At 40.2% G+C, this 19,847-nt stretch overlaps 1 protein-coding gene across 1 annotated transcript; it reads right to left on the bottom strand.

Annotated features, from left to right (window-relative positions):
- Positions 1-5,142: 5,142 nt before the first annotated feature.
- Positions 5,143-19,240, bottom strand: LOC310938817 (synaptic vesicle membrane protein VAT-1 homolog). Its single transcript, XM_083903439.1, has 6 exons — positions 18,661-19,240; positions 11,695-11,902; positions 8,991-9,161; positions 8,792-8,881; positions 7,378-7,616; positions 5,143-5,910 (listed from the first exon to the last, which is right to left on the bottom strand). The coding sequence occupies exons 1-6, from the start codon at positions 19,030-19,032 to the stop codon at positions 5,737-5,739; spliced, it is 1,254 nt and encodes a 417-aa protein (XP_083759565.1). The 5' UTR covers positions 19,033-19,240; the 3' UTR covers positions 5,143-5,736.
- Positions 19,241-19,847: the final 607 nt, after the last annotated feature.

Raw genomic sequence — 19,847 nt, 5'->3', positions numbered from 1 at the left:
TGGGTAAATTGGTCACTCTAAATTGACTGTAGGCATGAGAGTGAGAGTGAATGGTTGTTTGCCAGATGGACTGGCGAACTGTCCAGGGTGCACCCCGCCTATCGCCCTATGTCAGCTGAGATTTGGTATTGTTTCCCCTCTTTTTCATTTCCTTTACTAATTATGTATTCATTATTTGTATTATTTAGCTCTATCTGTTTAGCTCTATGACGCACTGTTCTTCTATAATTGGATGAAAATGAGTTTTATGCTGACAAAAAACAACAACCTGGTTTTTGTTTGGCTACTATGATCAAACCTTCACTATGCCCCTCACTTGTGTGCTGGCCATGGGAACAATCTTACGAGGAATGGTTTTCTCATGCAGCACATGAAGATAAATGAATGAGAGACGCTTGAGCAGACATGTCGAGGTCAGACAAAGCCAGTGACCCCGTACATTGTTAGTGTTGTCCAGGAAGATCTGATTCTTCTGCCAGTGACTCATAGGATATAATCATTTGTAGCTTTAATTTCTAAATAAACAAACTGTGACGCATTCCAAGTACTCTCCAAAAGCTGGCATTTGGATATAATTTAGTTGTAGAATAAAATGATTTCAATTTATTTTCAAATGCTGCACTGACTACAGTGTGATGATAAGGTGAAACAACATGATTTAAAAATGTAATTGTTTGGGACAACTGTTCCTAACTACCACGCTCCCTCACTGGAAACCTCCTTGAGATGAACATAGCACTTTGGAAAAAGGTCATCCTGACCATGACCGTATCACTAGTCAAAACACGAACGCTGTCCAAAAGCCTTAATTGCACAACAGCTTTGTTTATCTTCAAACTGTTTGCCAATAATATGGTTAAAACACTCATTAGTTGGTACAAAACACATCAGATGTTTCCAGTCCTTAAGTTACATCCAAACGTGCTGGTTCCCAGACATTTTGACCTTCTTTCTAGAATATCTAAGTAGTTAGACATCTCCATTTGTCTTAATCATCTTTGCAATGTTTCTACACCTGGATTTGTGTTCTTTTGGTATATCAACACATTAGAAAGGATTTAAAAGGCTCATAACAAAATCCAAAGATTCTCATTCACTTTTCTTTGGAACTTGTCTCTCAACATTTTTCCTGGGTGTGCACCTGAACATCAAGGTAAAAGACATACTGTACACTTCATACCATCTCAGCTATTCAATGTTTTTCACTTTAATCGTGACAAAGCAAAGAACTAGTCTAACCTGTCTCTTGTTTCACTGAAAAAATTATGGCAACATTTCTATTTGTTACAATGGGGATTTACAAGATTATTTTCTTTATTAAGTTGAGCGTAAGGCTGTAATGTTGCTAAAGAGTGCACTGTACATATGGGGACATCTGCTGGTTGCAATGCATATTTCAACCAAATGGAGGCTGTTGTGCAGGGTTTTTGAATCAAAATGTTACTTTGGATAGAATGTGATCACTCTCAATTAGAATCAGTCATTAATAAAACAGTAAGCTAAAGGGAATTGAACTAAGCATCTTGTGATTTCAGAGTTTGTAACCTGGTCAGAATTGTGTAAACCATGGAGCTTAAAATGATGTGACCGTGAAGATAAATCCTCTTGCAAGAGTCGCTAAAAATCATCTCCCTGAAAACATGGCTGCCAACGGTGACATAAGAAAAAGCAGCTTTTAGCCATATATTAAAATGCTCTCCTAATAAAGATCTATGCCTGCTTACATCCATGATATCTTAAGAAGATGTTTACCTCTTTATCTAGATATTGAACAATTTTCCAACAGGAAACTGGTTTGTGTTGCTTTGCAAACCACTCACTCCCTGCACCAAAGGCTGTAGAAAAAAAAATTGGGATGCTTTTGGGATTTTTGGGACTTAAGTGACACAGACTTGTAACAAGGCAGCTGTAGACCAGCAGCTCCTGTGTCTGAATATTTAGATTTTTTATGGACTTTGGTGCAGGAGATTGAGGATTAAATGCTAAATCTCTTGACAGCTTTGTCCTGACAGGGAAGTTATGACATTTTCATAAGTTCCCTGTCAGGACAAAGCTGTCAAACTACAAGATCGAGTGGCAAACACACTCTTAAGATAATTGTAAACTCAAGCTGGCCTGTGTTTGATTAGGTTTTGAGTTTTGTTGCTTAATGGCTTCAATCTGTTATCTTTTGTGTGCACCGGCAGCCATGTTTTCAGTGAGAGTGAGCTTCTGAGTCCAAGTCTGACTATTGGCACAGGGAACTGTTTGCACCATGTGTCATTACCACCTGATACAACCACCTTTCAGAAAACCTGAGCTATTTTTAAGCATTATGGGAAAGCAGTACTTCACAGCTTAGATGAAGATTTGGTGATACTTTAATAACAGAGGTGGAAAGTACTCGATTTCATTTACTCGTACTGTAATTTGGTACATTTTAAATCACATCCACATCCGAGTAATATAAAGTGTCATACACTGTAAACTTGATGAGGAGAGGTGAACGATGAGGACAGGTGAAGGATGAGGACAGGTGAAGGATGAGGGCAGGTGAAGGATGAGGGCAGGTGAACGATGAAGACAGGTGAAGGATGAGGACAGGTGAAGGATGAGGGCAGGTGAAGGATGAGGGCAGGTGAACGATGAAGACAGGTGAAGGATGAGGACAGGTGAAGGATGAGGGCAGGTGAAGGATGAGGGCAGGTGAACGATGAAGACAGGTGAACGATGAGGACAGGTGAAGGATGAGGACAGGTGAAGGATGAGGGCAGGTGAACGATGAAGACAGATGAACGATGAGGACAGGTGAAGGATGAGGACAGGTGAACGATGAGGACAGGTGAAGGATGAGGGCAGGTGAAGGATGAGGACAGGTGAACGATGAGGACAGGTGAAGGATGAGGGCAGGTGAATGAATGATGAGGACAGATGAACGATGAGGACAGGTGAACGATGAGGACAGGTGAATGAATGATGAGGACAGGTGAACGATGAGGACAGGTGAATGAATGATGAGGACAGGTGAACGATGAGGACAGGTGAATGAATGATGAGGACAGGTGAACGATGAGGACAGGTGAACGATTAGGACAGGTGAATGATTAGGACAGGTCAATGTTGAGGATTCCAATGTTTTGATAACTGAATTGGAATTTCAAAAGTTGTAAACAAGGGGAAATGTTTTCTTTCTAATTTGGAGTCACAAGAGAATCCATGAATTACTGCAATAACTGTATAAAACACACATATGTTGCTTTCAATACAGTACATTCTGCTCATGGGCAACATTATATTATACAGCGTGAAGACACAGTTTGTAACTGGCCACTAGATGTCCCTCACTGCATTAGTGATTCTTAATCATTACTGACAGACTCAACATAATTGTTGTTTCACATTTTAGTCTTTTAATTTTAATTTTCCTGTTAAATTCAACAGTGAGCAAACTAGTATTTTTGATTTAATACCAAAAAGGAAATCTTGAGTCTTATCAATGAGTCATAAAAAAAAATCTGGAGAATTAAATCACTTGTACAGAAACAAACTCAACATGTTAAACTTGCAATTTGGTTTCCAGTGAGTTTGTGTGGGCTTATGGTTCATCAGTGAGTTTCACCCAAAAATTTACAATTATAAAAATAGAATCTCATACATAAACTCACACAGGGAGATTTATGACAAAATGAACACACAGTTCAGACTCCACTCCAGGTCTTACTTCCTCCTACGCGAAGAATACCTGGCAGAATACTCCGAAACTCCTCCAAGTGTCACAAAAGTAAATAACATGAAGAATGTTATGTGAATTTGTGTTATAAATAAAACAATTTATGCAAGAGAGGGTGACAGGAGATAAAAAGCAGGAAAAGCGTAGAGGGAGGAATGTAAGGAGGTGCTGTGATGGAGGACGGACGGACTGACGGAGAGGAAACTCTGGTGCTGTTGTTTTCTATGTCGCAGCATTAAATTACAGCCGCAGCTGGACTAAGCATTTAAATAACTCAAACTCCACCACTGCAGATGGAAATGTAGCAAACCTGAGATTCAAAATGAATAGTAACTGAGCACAGGAGCATTAGGTGGATGACAACAGTAGTTTTGTCCCAGTTTAATTAACGTTTTTTTTTTTTTTTTATTACCTACAGTACTTTCTGTATACAGTGTAGAAGTGGAAACATTAAGGAGGCCCAGGAAGTACATTTTTGAGCTTAAAGAGCCTATGCAGGCACAACATTGGTTAGGTTTTTATTTAAAAGGAAAGATAAGAGCAAAGGACATTTAAAAAAAAAAAATATAACTGCCTTGAAGCAGGTGATAAAAAATTGGGAACAACCATATACACCCAACACCCATTAAGAGGTATTAACAACAGAACACAGTTTAGCGATGGAAATACTAACTTTAATAAATAAGGAACAAATACCTATTTGGTATTAGTTATACTGTAAAGAAAGGCTGATAAAAAACAGTGGAAATATTTAATCAAATATAGATACATGAACATGCATACATGCACCACCTTATTTTCCCATTAATTTATTTTATTCTATTGTTATTATTTATGTATTTATTTGGGAAATACCAGTTTGCCTCATATATATTTGTCTGTTTACTTTACGGTTTGTTATTTACTTTGTGAATATATACCGGGGGGGACAATGCAAGGTACAATTTTGCAAAGGAAATGAAATGACTGATTATGTATGTGAAAGTAAGAAGCCTTGCAATAAAGAATTAAAAAAAAAAAGAAAGCAGCTCAACAACAGGACAAAGTTCAAGGAAACAACTCTGCTACTACTGTGAGTGTGTGTGTGTGTTGTTCCTCATCACAGTTTAATCTCAAGTGCATGACATTGTTTAGAAGAAAACCCAGGAGCCTTTGCCAAGGCGGGAAGTTCTGCTAAATGTTTCCCTCAGTTGACTTGGTCAACGTTGTAAAAGGCTGAAATTCAACATAAACATGTGAGAAAAGAGCAATGCAGACGTGATCATTCCCTACAAAGACTATAGAGTCTGAAAACAACAGAAGAGTAAAGCATGTAAATATGCTTTCTCTGTGTAAACACTGATAATTAAAACACAAAGAGCAGTTAAAGTACTTTTTATTTACTCATACAGTCTTATATTTTCATGTAGACAGAGGCAGAGCCAGTATGAATACACAGTGTAGTTATATGTATAAAAGATACTACGAGTATATTTTTGTAGTCATTTGGCTTTGATTTAGACAAATAAAAAAAAGCTCCTCTCCTACAAAAATCCTTCTAAAGACAAGAAAGTTAATTAGTGCAGCAAGAATCTTATCAAATGTTTGGATTATTATCTTCTTATTAAAATGCCTCAAACTACATAAAGCTGATAGTAAACCCTTTTAGGAAATCAGAAATGTTTGGCAAGACTTAAAAACATTACTCAATACATGAACTAACTTGGGAATAACATTACAAAAAGCAGATATTGATATTGGCAACATCACTTTCAGCTAAATGTCTCGTGTCAAACGTGTGTTTTCCTGAGCAGGGGCAACAATATTTCACACCTCAGGTGATGTGATAGAAAACAATGAGCATTTATTTAAAATCTTATCTAAAGCATTACAAACACATTCTTGACATAATATTGCACGACAAAACTTGGAAAATACTGATTCATGGCATCTCGCTCGCCTTCTCATTTCTCTCCCCTTTCCATGAACATTTTAAAAACAATGGGATACCTCGGTGAGGAAGTGTAACGCAGATTAAGAACTCTTACTCAATCATTCTCTGCTTTAACTTCCTGTGCGACCTTCTCCTTCTTGTTGTTGGCGGCAGTTTCCGTTTTCTCCACACGTTCTCCCAGCTCGGCTTTGGACTTCTTGGGTTCAGGAAGGAGGATGACTTTCCCAATATTTTGGCGCTCATGCATGCGCCTCATGGCATTGACGACCTGAAGAGAAGGGATGTGCATTAAAGGTGACTTTCCACTCAAAATAAGAGCATAGCTCTCATTCATATAACATAATGTGTGCACATTATAGCCATTACAGATGTGAAAAAGCAAAAACATGAGAAGTTAATTAATGAAAGTGTTTTTTACCACTGTTAAAAATGTCTTTTGTGCCGTTATTGATCAATACTTCCATAAAAAAACATTCAGCATCATGTAAATCAAGTGACCTGAGAGAGAACAACACATCTGCACCTCATCTGGCCTAATCACAGAGCACTGACTGGCCGTTCCGCATCCAGCAAAAATGATTGCTACTGCAGCAAAGAAACTTTCTATGATGCAAAAACTACAAAAAGAAAAGAGTTTAAAAGAGGGCAGGGTTCACACACCTCGATTGACATCAAATTCAGGGAATTTTCTGGACCGATTTCCTCAAACAACGCAATAAAACACATGTCACTAAGGTCAGAGAGTTACAGAGATAACGAGATCTAATCTGTCATATAAAACAAGCATGTGTGCCTATCTGCGTATCTGATGGGAGGAGATCGCGACGGAGTAGTAGTAATCCTCTTATTAATATCTATCTATAAAGCAAGTTGTGTCTGTCTGTGTGTCTGTGTCAGGCATATTATTAGTCAGATCAACCTAAGACTTTGGATATGGATTGAACATGACCCGATGGTGTGCATCCTTGATTTCCAAATTTTTTGGAGGAATTTTAATTTTCACGGATTTATCACGCTACACCAGGGAGGCAGCGGCTCATCAGCAGGGGAGGTGGGAGTGAAGAGGCTGTCCTCACGGTGGGTGAGACATTTTCACACGGTTCACCACAGAACATGGTGTAATCCTGAAACAATGAAGTGTCCATTCACCAATACGCGGGCACATATTTATTTTGCATTAGCATGCTACTACTTTGGGGCTAACTTGGCGAAGCTGTTTCCAAAGGTAAGCTAGCGAGGCTATGATTAGCATTAGCGTAGGGCTAACATAATACGAACACTGTGCAACCTCATTAGGCACAGCGCAAATGTTTTCGGTTTTGATTAGCATTAGTGTAGCTAGCTGTTGTGGCTGTCAACCATGCCAGTGGCTGAATTGCACAGTGTTTGCATTATGTTAGCCTTTATGTTCCTTATCATGTATTACCATAACTGAAAAATCTTCAGCTCCCATTATAGGAATGCATAGTTCCTACGGGCACTGTACTAGTATAATATATATATATAATAATATATCACAGCATATGAACTATGGAAGAGGGGAATACAGCAGTAGTGCAGCAGATTGTCCATTATACACACATACATATATGTGTGCAGCAAATCATATACAGTCTAAATTAGTGGAGGTAAAAAGCCAAACAGTTCTGTCTTTCATGCTGCTATACAAGTAGCTACTTCATATTAGAAATGTAGAACATCAGGCGAATTGTTAATTGTTAAATTTGACACCTACGTCCTCAAAGTGATGGCACGAGTCAATGTGGGGCTTGATCTTTCCCTGATTGTACAGCTCCAGCACCTTGGCCATCGCTCCGCTGAAAAGTTGGTCATCAGTTATGTAACCGAGGTGGAAGCCACCAATGGCCTTGTTGGTCGTCATCAGTTTCAAGGCGGTGAGAGAGAGCTGGTTGTACCAGATCTTTGCCAAGGCCAGCAGGCTCCTCTTCTGACCTGTCACGCAGTTAGCTGCACCTGGAATGACGCGAGAAAACATCTTGTTGTGGTTATAGCCCATTGGAAATCAACAGTCATTAAAGTGTCTTCTTTGACATAGTGTTTTAGCAACACAGATCACCACCAATCCAGACCTGGAACCAGCTTTTCAAAAACATTAGCACTGCACATGTGCCTGATTTTTATCTCTGCACTTTCTGACCCACAGTGTGTAACTGGATGTAAATGATGTGTGATAAAAAACAAATGCAACATAGAGATGTGCTGTATGAACGTGCATGAATGGGTCTAACGACAAAACTGTCACTTGTCACGCGTGTAAAGTGGTAAAACTGTTTTTTTAACACAGGAAAATTAACTTTAATTCTAGTTAACAATTCTAATTCACAGCCTCCAAATTCTGTTTACGTTCAAATGCTGGAAAAGGGGTATACGTTAAAAAGTCTAGACATATTGTAAACAATGACTGATACAGAATCACAACTTAAAGGGACACTGTGTAGTATTTATGGGTTTATATGACCCAAAATCCACTTTTGTATACATATTATGTGCTCCTTCATTGTCTAGTCGCTGTATAATAGTTTTTGTTTCATTTTCGTAGTGTTTCAAAAAGGCATGTAAAATAACATGACCGCGGGCCGCGGTTGCATAGCCACTGTTAGCAGCGAGACGCCATGTTTCTACCGGAGCCTGTAAGGACAAACGCGAGAGAACAAATCAAGCGTCGCTTTACTTGTAGCGGAAGTCCCGCCTCCACTCTCTCTGCTTCGTCTGCTACGCCCTCTCCCTCACCCTCACGAACCTCATCTGCTGACACAGAGAAAGACGACGAGGACGACATTTGACCGGCTGAGGATACCGTAGCGCTCAGGGAAGGGAGGGGGTGAGCAGAGGAGCAGTTCTTTGTTGTAAATTTCAGCCTATCCTCTAGATGTCACTATAAACTACTTACTTTAATTTTATGTTATTTAAAACATTAAAATTTAAAAAGCCTTGAGTTTATTTGGCAACCCCCCCTGCCAAAATAAACCTACCATAACCCATATGTGGGTATAACTGAGACTGAGAAACACAGGAACCAACACTGCATGGCTGTCGGAATATAGAAATGTGCAATACAACTGTGGGAAGTCCGACATAAATACAAATAAATGCATGAAACGTGCTCTCATGTCTCTCAAATGTCTTACCAAAAACTATAAGTGATCCCATGGGTTTTAACAGATTAAAGGATTTCTGGGTGTCTGAGCCACCAAGTGGGTCAAGGACAATGTCCACACCTGCAGAGAGACACAAATAAGGGGTGAGAAACTGATGCCTGTGTGTGTCTCCAACAAAATATCATCTAAGATCTAAGCAGTACATTAAATGAATTGTGTCTTTTCTTACCCTTTGGGCTAATGTTGCGTACTTCCTCCGCATAATCTTTGTTACGGTAGTCAATGGGGTGAGTAACCCCGCCTTGGGAAATGGTCTCGTGTTTGGGGGCCGATGCCGTGCCGAAAACAGTCACGTCTGGCACCGTCCGACACAGCTGGGTGGCAGCGATTCCAACACCACCTGCAGACATGAGAACAGAGGCTGTGACTGCAGGTTCAAACTCTGTCATCTCTCACTTAAAATTATCCACAAAACAAACCTGGATTGAAATGCTGATTTAGCCCAAGCCAAATTAACACATATAGGGCTTTGACATACAATTATCTGCACATCATTTCAAGCAAATACACTTGTTTTACTTTTATGAAAAATGTTTGCTTCATCCCATAATAAGAAACATGTAGGCCAATTAGCTGGCCAGGGTTTTAATGACCTGTTATGACCTAAGGCAGCCATTCCAAAACTTAAGAGTGACGGGGCCCGTGTTGAAATCTGAAAATCCTCTGAGGACCAAACCATAAATCACTTTCTGATCTCTGATCAACAAAGAAGACTAAGATAAATAATATATTATTGTTTTCATGTGAACGCAAACATTCAGCACAGATGAATAGTCAGTTGCATATCTTTAAACAGATGCATGTGGTTATTACAGCTGGACTCCATGTCATATTCAACAGATTACTCTAAGTCATTATCCGTCAACATAAATAACAATTTAACATACTAAAATGATAGGCCTGTGTGTTGACTGGCTGACACTGGATACTTACACATAAAATGTCACAATATTAAACCCCAAATCAAAACACAAAGAAGCCATGGAGAACCAGAACATAGCATTTGAATGTCTCAAACTCAAAATTAAAAACATATTTATTTATATTTAAATATTTAAAGGTGCATTATGTAATAAATCTAAAGCAACTGGCCATAAAATCCTCCTAAAATGTCACAGAGACTCAGGAATAATGTTCATATAACAAACTGAACTCACCAACAACAACATTACAGCCAAAATATTTGCATTAAAAAAAAATGTTTTGCAGACTGCAAATCATGTTTATGTTTTGAAATCATGTTTTGGCATGTGGCGCCACCTACCGCCATCTACCAATCATTGCAGTCAGTAGAGTCTCCGCTGCCGAGCAACCACGGGTTGCCAGTTACGAAACCTAAAAGACCTTGGTATTTTGAATTTAAATGCAGTAACCGTTTTTGGCCACATTCTTACATATGGCACCTTTAATGACCTTTGTGCCGTGGCCCACACTTTGGGCATTGCTTACATAAGGGAACCATGTGCATCCTTGTAACACAAACCCCTAGTGGCATGGAAGAACAATTACATAAACAGAGGAAATTTGGCTCACACTCCTGCTCATGCATGACCTCGTACCATTGTACTATCCCTTCCTGTCCCTCGCGTCATATTAGCCTTGCGTTGTGTTGTGTTGTCAGCTGCAACTCGCTCAAGGCCTGACCTCTATGTTCAATAGTCATCTCACTTTTAACAGCATTTCTTAATGCTTTAATCGTGTCTTTAAGAGAAAGAGAAGACATACACGCTACAGGCTTCTCTGCCGTAACACAAGACGACAAAGCAGGCTTTTATTTTGGAATGTGACAGTTAACCACGATCACCCTTTTGGACATTCTGTACATTCCCAGCCACATCTTAATTATTATTCATTTGGACCTTTAGCTATTTTAAAAATGTGTCACCGGCTGTGTGATTGTTACACCCTCAAATGAGAAACATCTGAGGGAGTGTCTCATTATACTATGTTATGATAAGAGTGAGATACAAGGTTAATCAGAGACATTAAAAAAAAGCAAAAAACAAAAGAACTCAAATTAAGTTTCCCCTTAACTGCCGACTGGGAGGGGACAAATCTGTGTGCCAACTTCAGCGTCGTCAGCTTGTTTATTTTACATGCTTTTATTGTGGTGTGTGGGCGTTCTCTGGAGTGGAATGAGCGAGCGAAAGTTCATGAGAAAGTTGAAAATGCAATGCTGCAGGTAAAGCCCTCAGGGGTATTGGAAGGACCAGATATAGTGTGTGTCCTGGTCTGCTATAATTACCTAATCCAGGGTTCCCACACCTTGGTTGACATCAAATTCAAGGACTTTTCCAGGACCAATTCCTTCAAATTCAAGGACCAAATGTGCTCAAGATGGGAGGGCAACTTGTAAAAGCTGTTTCGCCGATGACGTCTTGGCATGCATGCTCTACATCTGGACAAGCGATTGTACTTGGGATCTTGGTCACAGTCAGTCTTTGTAATTTTGTTTGGTGAACCAGAGATCTTGGAATTTGCATTTCCCAGACATCACGTAATTTGCTCTCTCTGGCTTAACGCTACTCGCTCATTGTTCTGCGCGGGAGCTCACATCAACGGTGGAGAGAGACAGTGGATGGTGTCCACGACACAGCAAGAGCACATGGAACAGTAGGTGGAGCCACATTGGCGGTGGGACACTTTTACGTAAATATCAACTTGCACTTTCAATGACCCATGTCTATTTAGGACGATTAAAAAAAACAAAAAAAAACAAAAAAAAAAACCTTTAAAGGATTTCAAAGACACATGGGAACCCTGTTAATCTCTGTGGATTTAAAGTGCACAGTGAACTCTTAGAGCTTGAAACTGAGTCACATGCTCTGTATTACTACTTTATTCAACCATGTAAAGTACTGTACGCGTCTCACCTGCGGCCATGTGTATGAGCACGCTCTTGCCTGGCTTCAGGTTGGCCATGTCAAATAACATCATGTAGGCTGTTAAGTAGTTCACAGGAATCGCCGCCCCTTCATCAAAGCTCATCTGGTCGGGCATGAGAAAGGTGCGCTCATTGGGCACAACAACAAACTCCTGCCACATGCCGCTGCGGCTCATTGCAATGACGCGATCTCCCACCTGAGAGAGGAGAGAGGGGAGGTTACTCTGGGGATCAAACATTACAAACACACTTCCTTTGTAGCAAGAATGTGGATCACATTTTGGTACATGAGAAGTTACAATTCATCAGTGTCTGGGAGCCAAAGCATGCAGCATAATGTTTGACTGAGATCTAACAGCGCTCGTGATTGGATGTCTCGAGGCATGCAGGAAGTTACGAGCAGAGACAGAAGAAAAAGACATGTGCATAACACATAATATGTTGTATTATATTCAATACCCAGCAATAAATGAGAGTGATTTCTAAAATGTATACTTTAAAATACTTTACACACTGATTAAGACTGTCACAAAAAGAGCCGTGAATGTCAAAATATACTACATAATGCATATTCCACAGACGATTCCAAGAGGCATCATGGGAAATGTTGTTTCTGCCTTGTGTGCACTGTTTCCTTCCACTGCAAGACATTGTAACACTTGCCAAAAAAAAGTGAAGCTCACAGGAAAGTCTGATCTGATTGTGAATGCTCAACTGCTTCCTGTCACATACACCCATGAAAATAGATGTTGTTGTTTTAACAAACGTGCATGCATGCAACGGCAAACCTACACAAACGCAGCAGCATCATTTCATATTTTGATTCTGTGAGTGAGGTTTATGTTTAACTATCTCCACACTCCACTCTGCATGATATCTCAAAAGTGTGTCAATAATGTGACAATTTGAATCAACTTCTGGTTCAACACGATTGATCGTGCAGTTTTCCTGCAGTCTGGATCGATGCCTTTAAGAACATTAAACACAGCGACACAATGTTTTACACACTTGTTAAAAACAGACGTGAAGTAGACGTGCACAGATATAGCAATGAAAAAATACTCTACTGCATTCAGAATCCTAATTTATTGAAATGTTTAACGTAGTAGTTCAGGTTTCTAGGTGTGGCTTGGAAAACAACAACAAACAGGAGGAACAACAAACTCAAATGCAAAATCATCTTTTTTAGCTTGCGTGGACACAGAAGTCACTATTTTGAACTTGCTTAAGAACTAGGTCGCATGATAAACCTTGGAAGCCCCCGAATACTAACAAGCCAAAATGGGATGTTTGGCCCCCGAGCAGCGCAAAGGTGGACACACTTCATTCGGTAAATCTGTTCTCCACTTGTGCTTGCATACGGAAACAAGGGCAGTAATCCAGTCGAACAGCATAGTTGAGTTACAATCATAGCATGACTTGCCTGGAAATTTACTGCAAGTTCCGGGCTGGTGCTTAGTGCACGAGGCTGTGTTTCACATATCCAAGTTACCCTCATTGCTGTCATAAGTTCCATAATGAGGAGTCATGAAGTAGTGACTAGATACAGCGTATCACTAAATGTATCTTGTGGGTTGGAACAATGATATATTGCCATATCAACAATAAAGAACCCGTAGGTGACGTCTTGTAACCAAACCAACAGCATTTCGGCAGGAGGTGACAATGTTTTCATCCATAGACATGTATAACATGTATATAAAAGTGAAGATGGTGGGTAGCTGTTGTGCACCAGGATGCTTAGATTGTTAGATTATTGTATTCCTCATGTTATTTCTTAATAAAGTATTCTGATTCTGATATATAAATCCAAACAAATGCCCAAATCTCCAGAGTGCTGGGATGTAAAATCTCTTACTTTTTTTGTGGACTTTGGTGTGAGGAATGAGCATCACAAACTTCCAGTCAGAACAAAAACAAATAGGCAAAGTAATTCTTAAAGGTGAAGTAAGTAGTTTATAGTGCAATCTAGAGGAGAGGCTGAAATTTACAACAAAGAACTGCTCCTCTGCTCACCCCCTCCATTCCCTGAGCGCTACGGTATTCTCAGCCGGTCAAATGTCGTCCTCGTCATCTTTCTCCGTGTCAGCAGATGAGGTTCGTGAGGCGAGGGAGAGGGCGAGCTACCGCGGCCTTAGGAGCAGACGAAGCGGAGAGAGTGGAGGCGGGACTTCCGCTACAAGTAAAGAGACCCTTGATTTGTTCTCTCGCGTTTGTCCTTACAGGCTCCGGTAGAAACATGGCGTCTCGCTGCTAACAGTGGCTATGCAACCGCGGCCCGCGACCATGTTATTTTACATGACTTTTTGAAACACTACGAAAATGAAACAAAAACTATTATACAGCGACTAGACAATGCAGGAGCACATAATATGTATAAAAAAGTGGATTTGGGGTTATATAAACCCATAAATACTACACAGTGTCCCTTTAAGATGTCAATGATTTGCACATGGATGTAGATTTTATTATTGTTAGCACTCTTGCCGTTGCAGCAGCTTGGGATCACAAACTGTGACCCCAAGTCCCGCGGTAGATAATGGATGGATGGATTGGAATTAGGCAAATTGGGCACTCTAAATTGTCCGTGAGTGTGTGGTCCGGTGATGGACTCTGGACCTGTCTATCGTGTTCTCCGGCTTTCGCAGTATGTCAGTTGGGATTGGCATCAGTGATCCATAAAATCCATAAAATATGAATTTATGGTCTTTTGTTGGTTGGCTTTAATCAATTTCGCCGTTGTTTTCAGTGAGAATGAGCCTCCAATTGAGCAGACGGCAAACACTGCTCTGAAATAACGGTGAGACAACATCGTTACACATCACATCCTCTCATCACATACCATAAAGGTGATGAAAGACCACTTATGTGCAGAACAGATGGCGCGTCACTTTCCAAGCCGTCCACCGTGGGTGAATCCATCACAGAAATAACTGCTTTTAGCTCCACATAATATCATTCAAGGTGTCGGGTGTTGAAAACAGACTGCGCTCAGTGACAGGGTAATGCAGCGTCTGGGATCTGAACACACTTACTGCAACTGGATCCTACAGAACACATGTGCTCTTGGCTGCTGCTTCCAGCAGACTCTTAGAAAACATCCACACCCTTTTGTGCTGAACTGGAGAAAACCACGCTGCTCGGTCTGACCGGTCAACCTCTGGAAACACCGTGGCTTCCTTGTCTGTTCCTGTTTGCTGCATCTAACTGCAGCCCCACCCCACACTTTGGATTACACTAAGCCAAAGTACACATCTTTAATCATAACTGTTTTATTATACCTTTTAGGCATTTAAGATTAGTTGCCTGAAACCAGCCTGGATCTTTCAGCCCATGCTCTATTGAGTCTGGTGTTTTGTTTTTAGAGAGCACCGTTCCTCCTGTAAGATTCTTGTCCTCTGAAAATGGAGACATGGATGGAGGGAGGAATGAGAAGTGGGTGGAATAAGTGACAGAGGAGGAGAATTCCATACTGATGCTGAGAGGGAGGACAGGGAGGAGCTTCGGTAACACACACAATGTTAAAGCAATGATATCCTATAGTGCAATATGATGTAATCACTGTCAGAAAAGACTAGTTAGATTGTAAAAAGACTGGCGTCCGACCTCAGAGTTACACAGAGTTACATAGCCAAATATGGCTTTTGTTTAGTGTGTTAGGGCTCACTGCTTAAATGAACATTAAACTGGGAGCAACAAATAGCAATAAAACATCCTACTTGGAACAATAAGTCATAACAATACAAAGTGCAATGCTATAATGCACTAAAAAGAGTTTGCTTACTTGTATGGATAAACATAGCTGATGTCACAGAGCTCAGCATCTGAATTTAGTTCATGTTGGACAAACTGAGCAAAAAGTGACAGGTTTAAAACATTTTTGTGAAACCGACGGCAAAGCTCTTTGACTTGAATGTATGCTTTGTTTGAAGGGTCAGGACACACAAGAATAAACTATGAAAAACGCTTAGCCAAAAACACAGGCGAGGATAACAGATCATGGTTGCACATACTTTGATCCACAAAGATAATGTGCTAATGTGTTTGACAATGACATAAATAAAACACCAGCATTCCCCTAGGTTTCCTGGCTCAGAGTCTAACGTGGCTGAGATCTTATCATCCCAGTGGCATGGCTGAAAAAGCCATGTTGATCACTCAGAGTTGAGCGTTTTCCATCTGTATATGCAGGAGTGTACACACACACACACACACACACACACACACACACACACACACACACACACACACACACACACACACACACACACACACACACACACACACACACTACACTGAACTCACTGAAAACAGAGCTGCCAGTGGGGACATGAAGAAAAACAGATGTTTGCCACATAACAATAGGCTCATCTAATACAATTACGATATCTGATCTGAGCCACTTTATCTCGCCATTAAACAGCATAGTATGGCTTCAAACCTGTTTGTAAACTGCTCACTCTACTGCACCAAAGTCCATCGAGAAAATCTGTGTTTTTAGCTCACAGGGACACAGGAGGTGCTGTTATACTGCTGTCTCTGTTGATGAGTTTATGCCACTTAGGGAAATCCTACAGTGGCCTGAGGTGCAAAAAAAAAAAATAATCAAAAAACACAAACGAAATTCAAAAAAACACAAAAACAAAACAAAAAACACAAACTCAAATAACAAATCACAAATGATAATCAAAACCAAAAGACACAAACGCAAAACAAGGAACACAAACGCAAATCAAAAGACGCATATCGAAACACATTTGCGTTTGTGTTTTTTGTTTTGTGTTTGTGGTTTTTTTGATTTTCATTTGTGTATTTATATTTTCGTTTGTGTTTTTTGATCTGCGTATTTTGTTTGTGTTTTTTGATTTGCGTTTGTGTTCTTTGTTTTGTGTTTGTGTTTTTTGGTTTTGATTATCATTTGTGTTTTGTTATTTGCGTTTGTGTTTTTTGTTTGTGTTTTTTTTATTTTCGTTTGTGTTTTTTGAATTTCGTTTGTTTTTTGATTTCCGTTTGTTTATTGATTTGCGTTTGTGCTTTTTGTTTGTGTTTTTTGATCTGCGTTTTTTGTTTGTGTTTTTCAATTTGCGTTTGTGTTCTTTGTTTTGCGTTTGTGTTTTACGCCTCAGGGCCACCGTAAAATCCAATGAAAAGTTTTCAAACACAGAAGTGCCAAAAGAACACATTTGAACTTAATGACAGGAATGATGACAACTTTGAGTTTGAACTGTGTGCGTTATGATGTAAAATAGCTGATTTTCTATATGGACTTTGGTGTGGGTAAGTATACAAAGTGACAAAAACTACGTTTTCCAGGAAGAAGTTTCCATTCAATGGAAGGGGGGTGGGGTCGACTTAGGCAGGGGTAGATTGTTGTGATACAGTTGAGTCTTAAGTTATGTTTTTTTTCTTGGGTCGTTGCAGGTTGCCATGTTTTAAAGTTTACACATCTCAAGCTGGGTTATTGGCTAAAATGGCATGCACAATGCAGTCAGCATTGTATGCAGTCAGCATTGTATATCAAACAACCAATCTGAAACTGAACTATCCCTTTAAAGGAGGCATGGAAACATATGATATAAATATCCACCTTTATCAGGCCTAATAAATTTAAACTTCATAAACTTGACCTCTGGAAATCTCTTATCAGGGCAAAGGTAGATCTTGTCTTCGCTCGTGCCAGAAGAAAAACAGCACAAGGACAGAACGTAAATTAAACACTCACCTACTCAAACTGGCACAAGGTTACATTTAACGGACACATAAAAATTTATTTCAGCTTTCATAACAGTCTGCATAGAGAAATCCTCAAAACAATGTCTTTGTTGGTAGACACTGGCTGTCAGTCATTCAAAAAGGAGATAAAAACATCATCTAAATGACTTGTCTCTTGTGTCTTTGAAGAACAATACACTGCTCCAGCTGTGGTTTTCATTTTGAGTCCAATAGTTTTTCTTCATTTCTCTACGACTTTCTCAACAGCAGAGAGGTTTAAACAAGGTCGACAATGTAAGCAACTGCCTGAAGGCCCCGACATGGCTGAGCACAATTCCTGTAAACCTCTGTTTATAGAAATGCTTCTATTAGGGGCAGACCACGGCCAAGCGGAAGGGATTTAGGCTCTTAACTGGAGGGTTGCCAGTTTAAATCCCCATCATATCAAGGGCTGCGGGACCCTTGAGCAAGGAACCAAAATCCCTATTGCTCATTGCTAATTTGACACACATACAGTGTATTTCTAGTGCCAGTTACAAGTCCAGATAAATGGGAACAGTGCATCAGGAAGGGCATACTATAATAATATCTGCCAAATCAAATATGCAAATCATCCGCTGTGGCGACAGCTAGTGAGGGAGAAGCCAAAAGAAGAAAAAAAACAGAAATTCATCCAAGTCATTGAAACATTTGGTTAATATATGTAATGTTGTACTTATAGGGCGGATATCATCAGTAAACCTTTTACCGAGGAGTTAATGGTATCTTGTTTTGCATTTGTCATCCATTTAGAGGAAAATAGACAATAACATGAGTGGATTGACTGGTGTTGCCCACTGGAGCTTTGTTTGCAGGTGATGCAGCAACATCATCCATCCATCCATCCGTTCCTTATCTACTGCTTTATCCTCGCACATGACGGTCACAGGGCTGCTGGTGCCAATCCCAGCTGACCAAGGGCTAAAGGCGGGGTACAACCATTCACTCACACCTACAGGCAATTTAAAGTGTCCAATTAACCTCTGCATGTTGGAAAGAAACCCGGGGGGAGAAAACCCACATGCAAAACTCCGTTACTAGCCACATGTGCCACTGTGTTGCCCGTGCAACAACATCCATTAAAAAAAAATGGCTGCACAGGCCCCCAAGGATACTTTCATCTGGGGCCCCAAACACCTTTGCAACGCCTCTGTACAACAGAAGAGGAAAATTAGACCAGAAAGATCTGGAGAAGTTTACTCACTTTCTTATCCTCCACATCCTTCCCGACCGCCTCTATAATCCCAGCTCCCTCCATTCCCATGATGACCGGCGGGGGTGGGAGGGGGTCGTACAGTCCCTGTCTGCCCATCAGCTCGGCAAAGTTGAGCCCGCACGCCTTGACCCGCACCAACACTTCTCCCGCCTGCAGCTGCGGCGGACTCAGCGGCTTCACCTGCAGCTTCACTTTGTCGTAGCCCCCGTAACCAGTGAGGAGGAGAGAGCGGCAGGAGACGGGTTTGTCCCTGGCTGCAGAGCTGCTGCTCCCGGACGCCTGCGCTGCTGCAGATGGAGCTTCATCCTTCATCTTCTCCTGCACAGGCTCTGCTTTCATTTGTGTCTGTTCACTTGACATGGTCACTCGTCACTTGTGATGCGCGTAATGATCTGCTTGCTCTGTTGGTTCTTTATAGTCCAGATCAACAGCTTCAGTCCTTCACTGGGCGGTCCAGATGACACATAGACACACAGGCAAGAGTGCAAAAATCTGAGAAAAAAAAAGTTTGACAAACAAACAAACTGTTTAAAATGAGGTCAAATGAGATTCCTCAGCAAAGACTTTTCCAAAATGAGATTTTGAACGTGTGGTTTCCTGTGTGCGCTTTGCTCTCAGCTCAACAAGTGACCAGTGTCAGTAAAATACAGTCAACATACAAAATCCGGTCTGGATTTTCACAATAAAACCCTCCAGGCGATGATTTTTCCAACGTTAATTCTGTAATTGTATGATTCTACGTAGTGATTAAAAAATATGCTAATTAACAGAATTATGTTATCTGTGTTTTTTTTTCTTTGTCTTTTTTGTCTCATAAACATGAATGCATACTGTCTATTCAAGGAAAATTGCCTAAATGTTGAGGTTCTTACATCAATGGATTTAATGAAAACAGTGAGGAAAAAATCTGTACATCTAGAACAGTGAGCAACAAACACATTATCGAGTAATGTTTCACATATTCTGAAAAACACAACTCTGACCAATTGTGAACACAACCATGAATTGAATAAACCATGAACCAATTAAAATCACTGTCACTATTAATTGACAAAAACAATACATGTTTTACTTGTCTAAAGATTAAAATGTAAGACATGTGATAGGCCTTTGTAAATAAAAACACTAACATAAATATATCAGAAAATAAAAGTTATGTTGATGTAACCTTGCAT

The sequence above is a fragment of the Microchirus variegatus genome (genome assembly GCF_963457635.1).
Source record: "Microchirus variegatus genome assembly, chromosome: 17".
In the NCBI taxonomy this organism is placed as follows: Eukaryota; Metazoa; Chordata; class Actinopteri; order Pleuronectiformes; family Soleidae; genus Microchirus; species Microchirus variegatus.
This window is presented reverse-complemented; position numbering and strand designations above follow the sequence as displayed.

Coding starts and splice junctions, on each gene's coding strand:
- LOC310938817 (XM_083903439.1), bottom strand. CDS start 19,032: ATGTCAAGTGAACAGACACAAATGAAAGCAGAGCCTGTGCAGGAGAAG. Junction 8,882..8,990: donor ACGCAACATTAGCCCAAAGG/GTAAGAAAAGAC, acceptor GTCTCTCTGCAG/GTGTGGACATTGTCCTTGAC. Junction 7,617..8,791: donor GGGATCACTTATAGTTTTTG/GTAAGACATTTG, acceptor GCGTCATTCCAG/GTGCAGCTAACTGCGTGACA.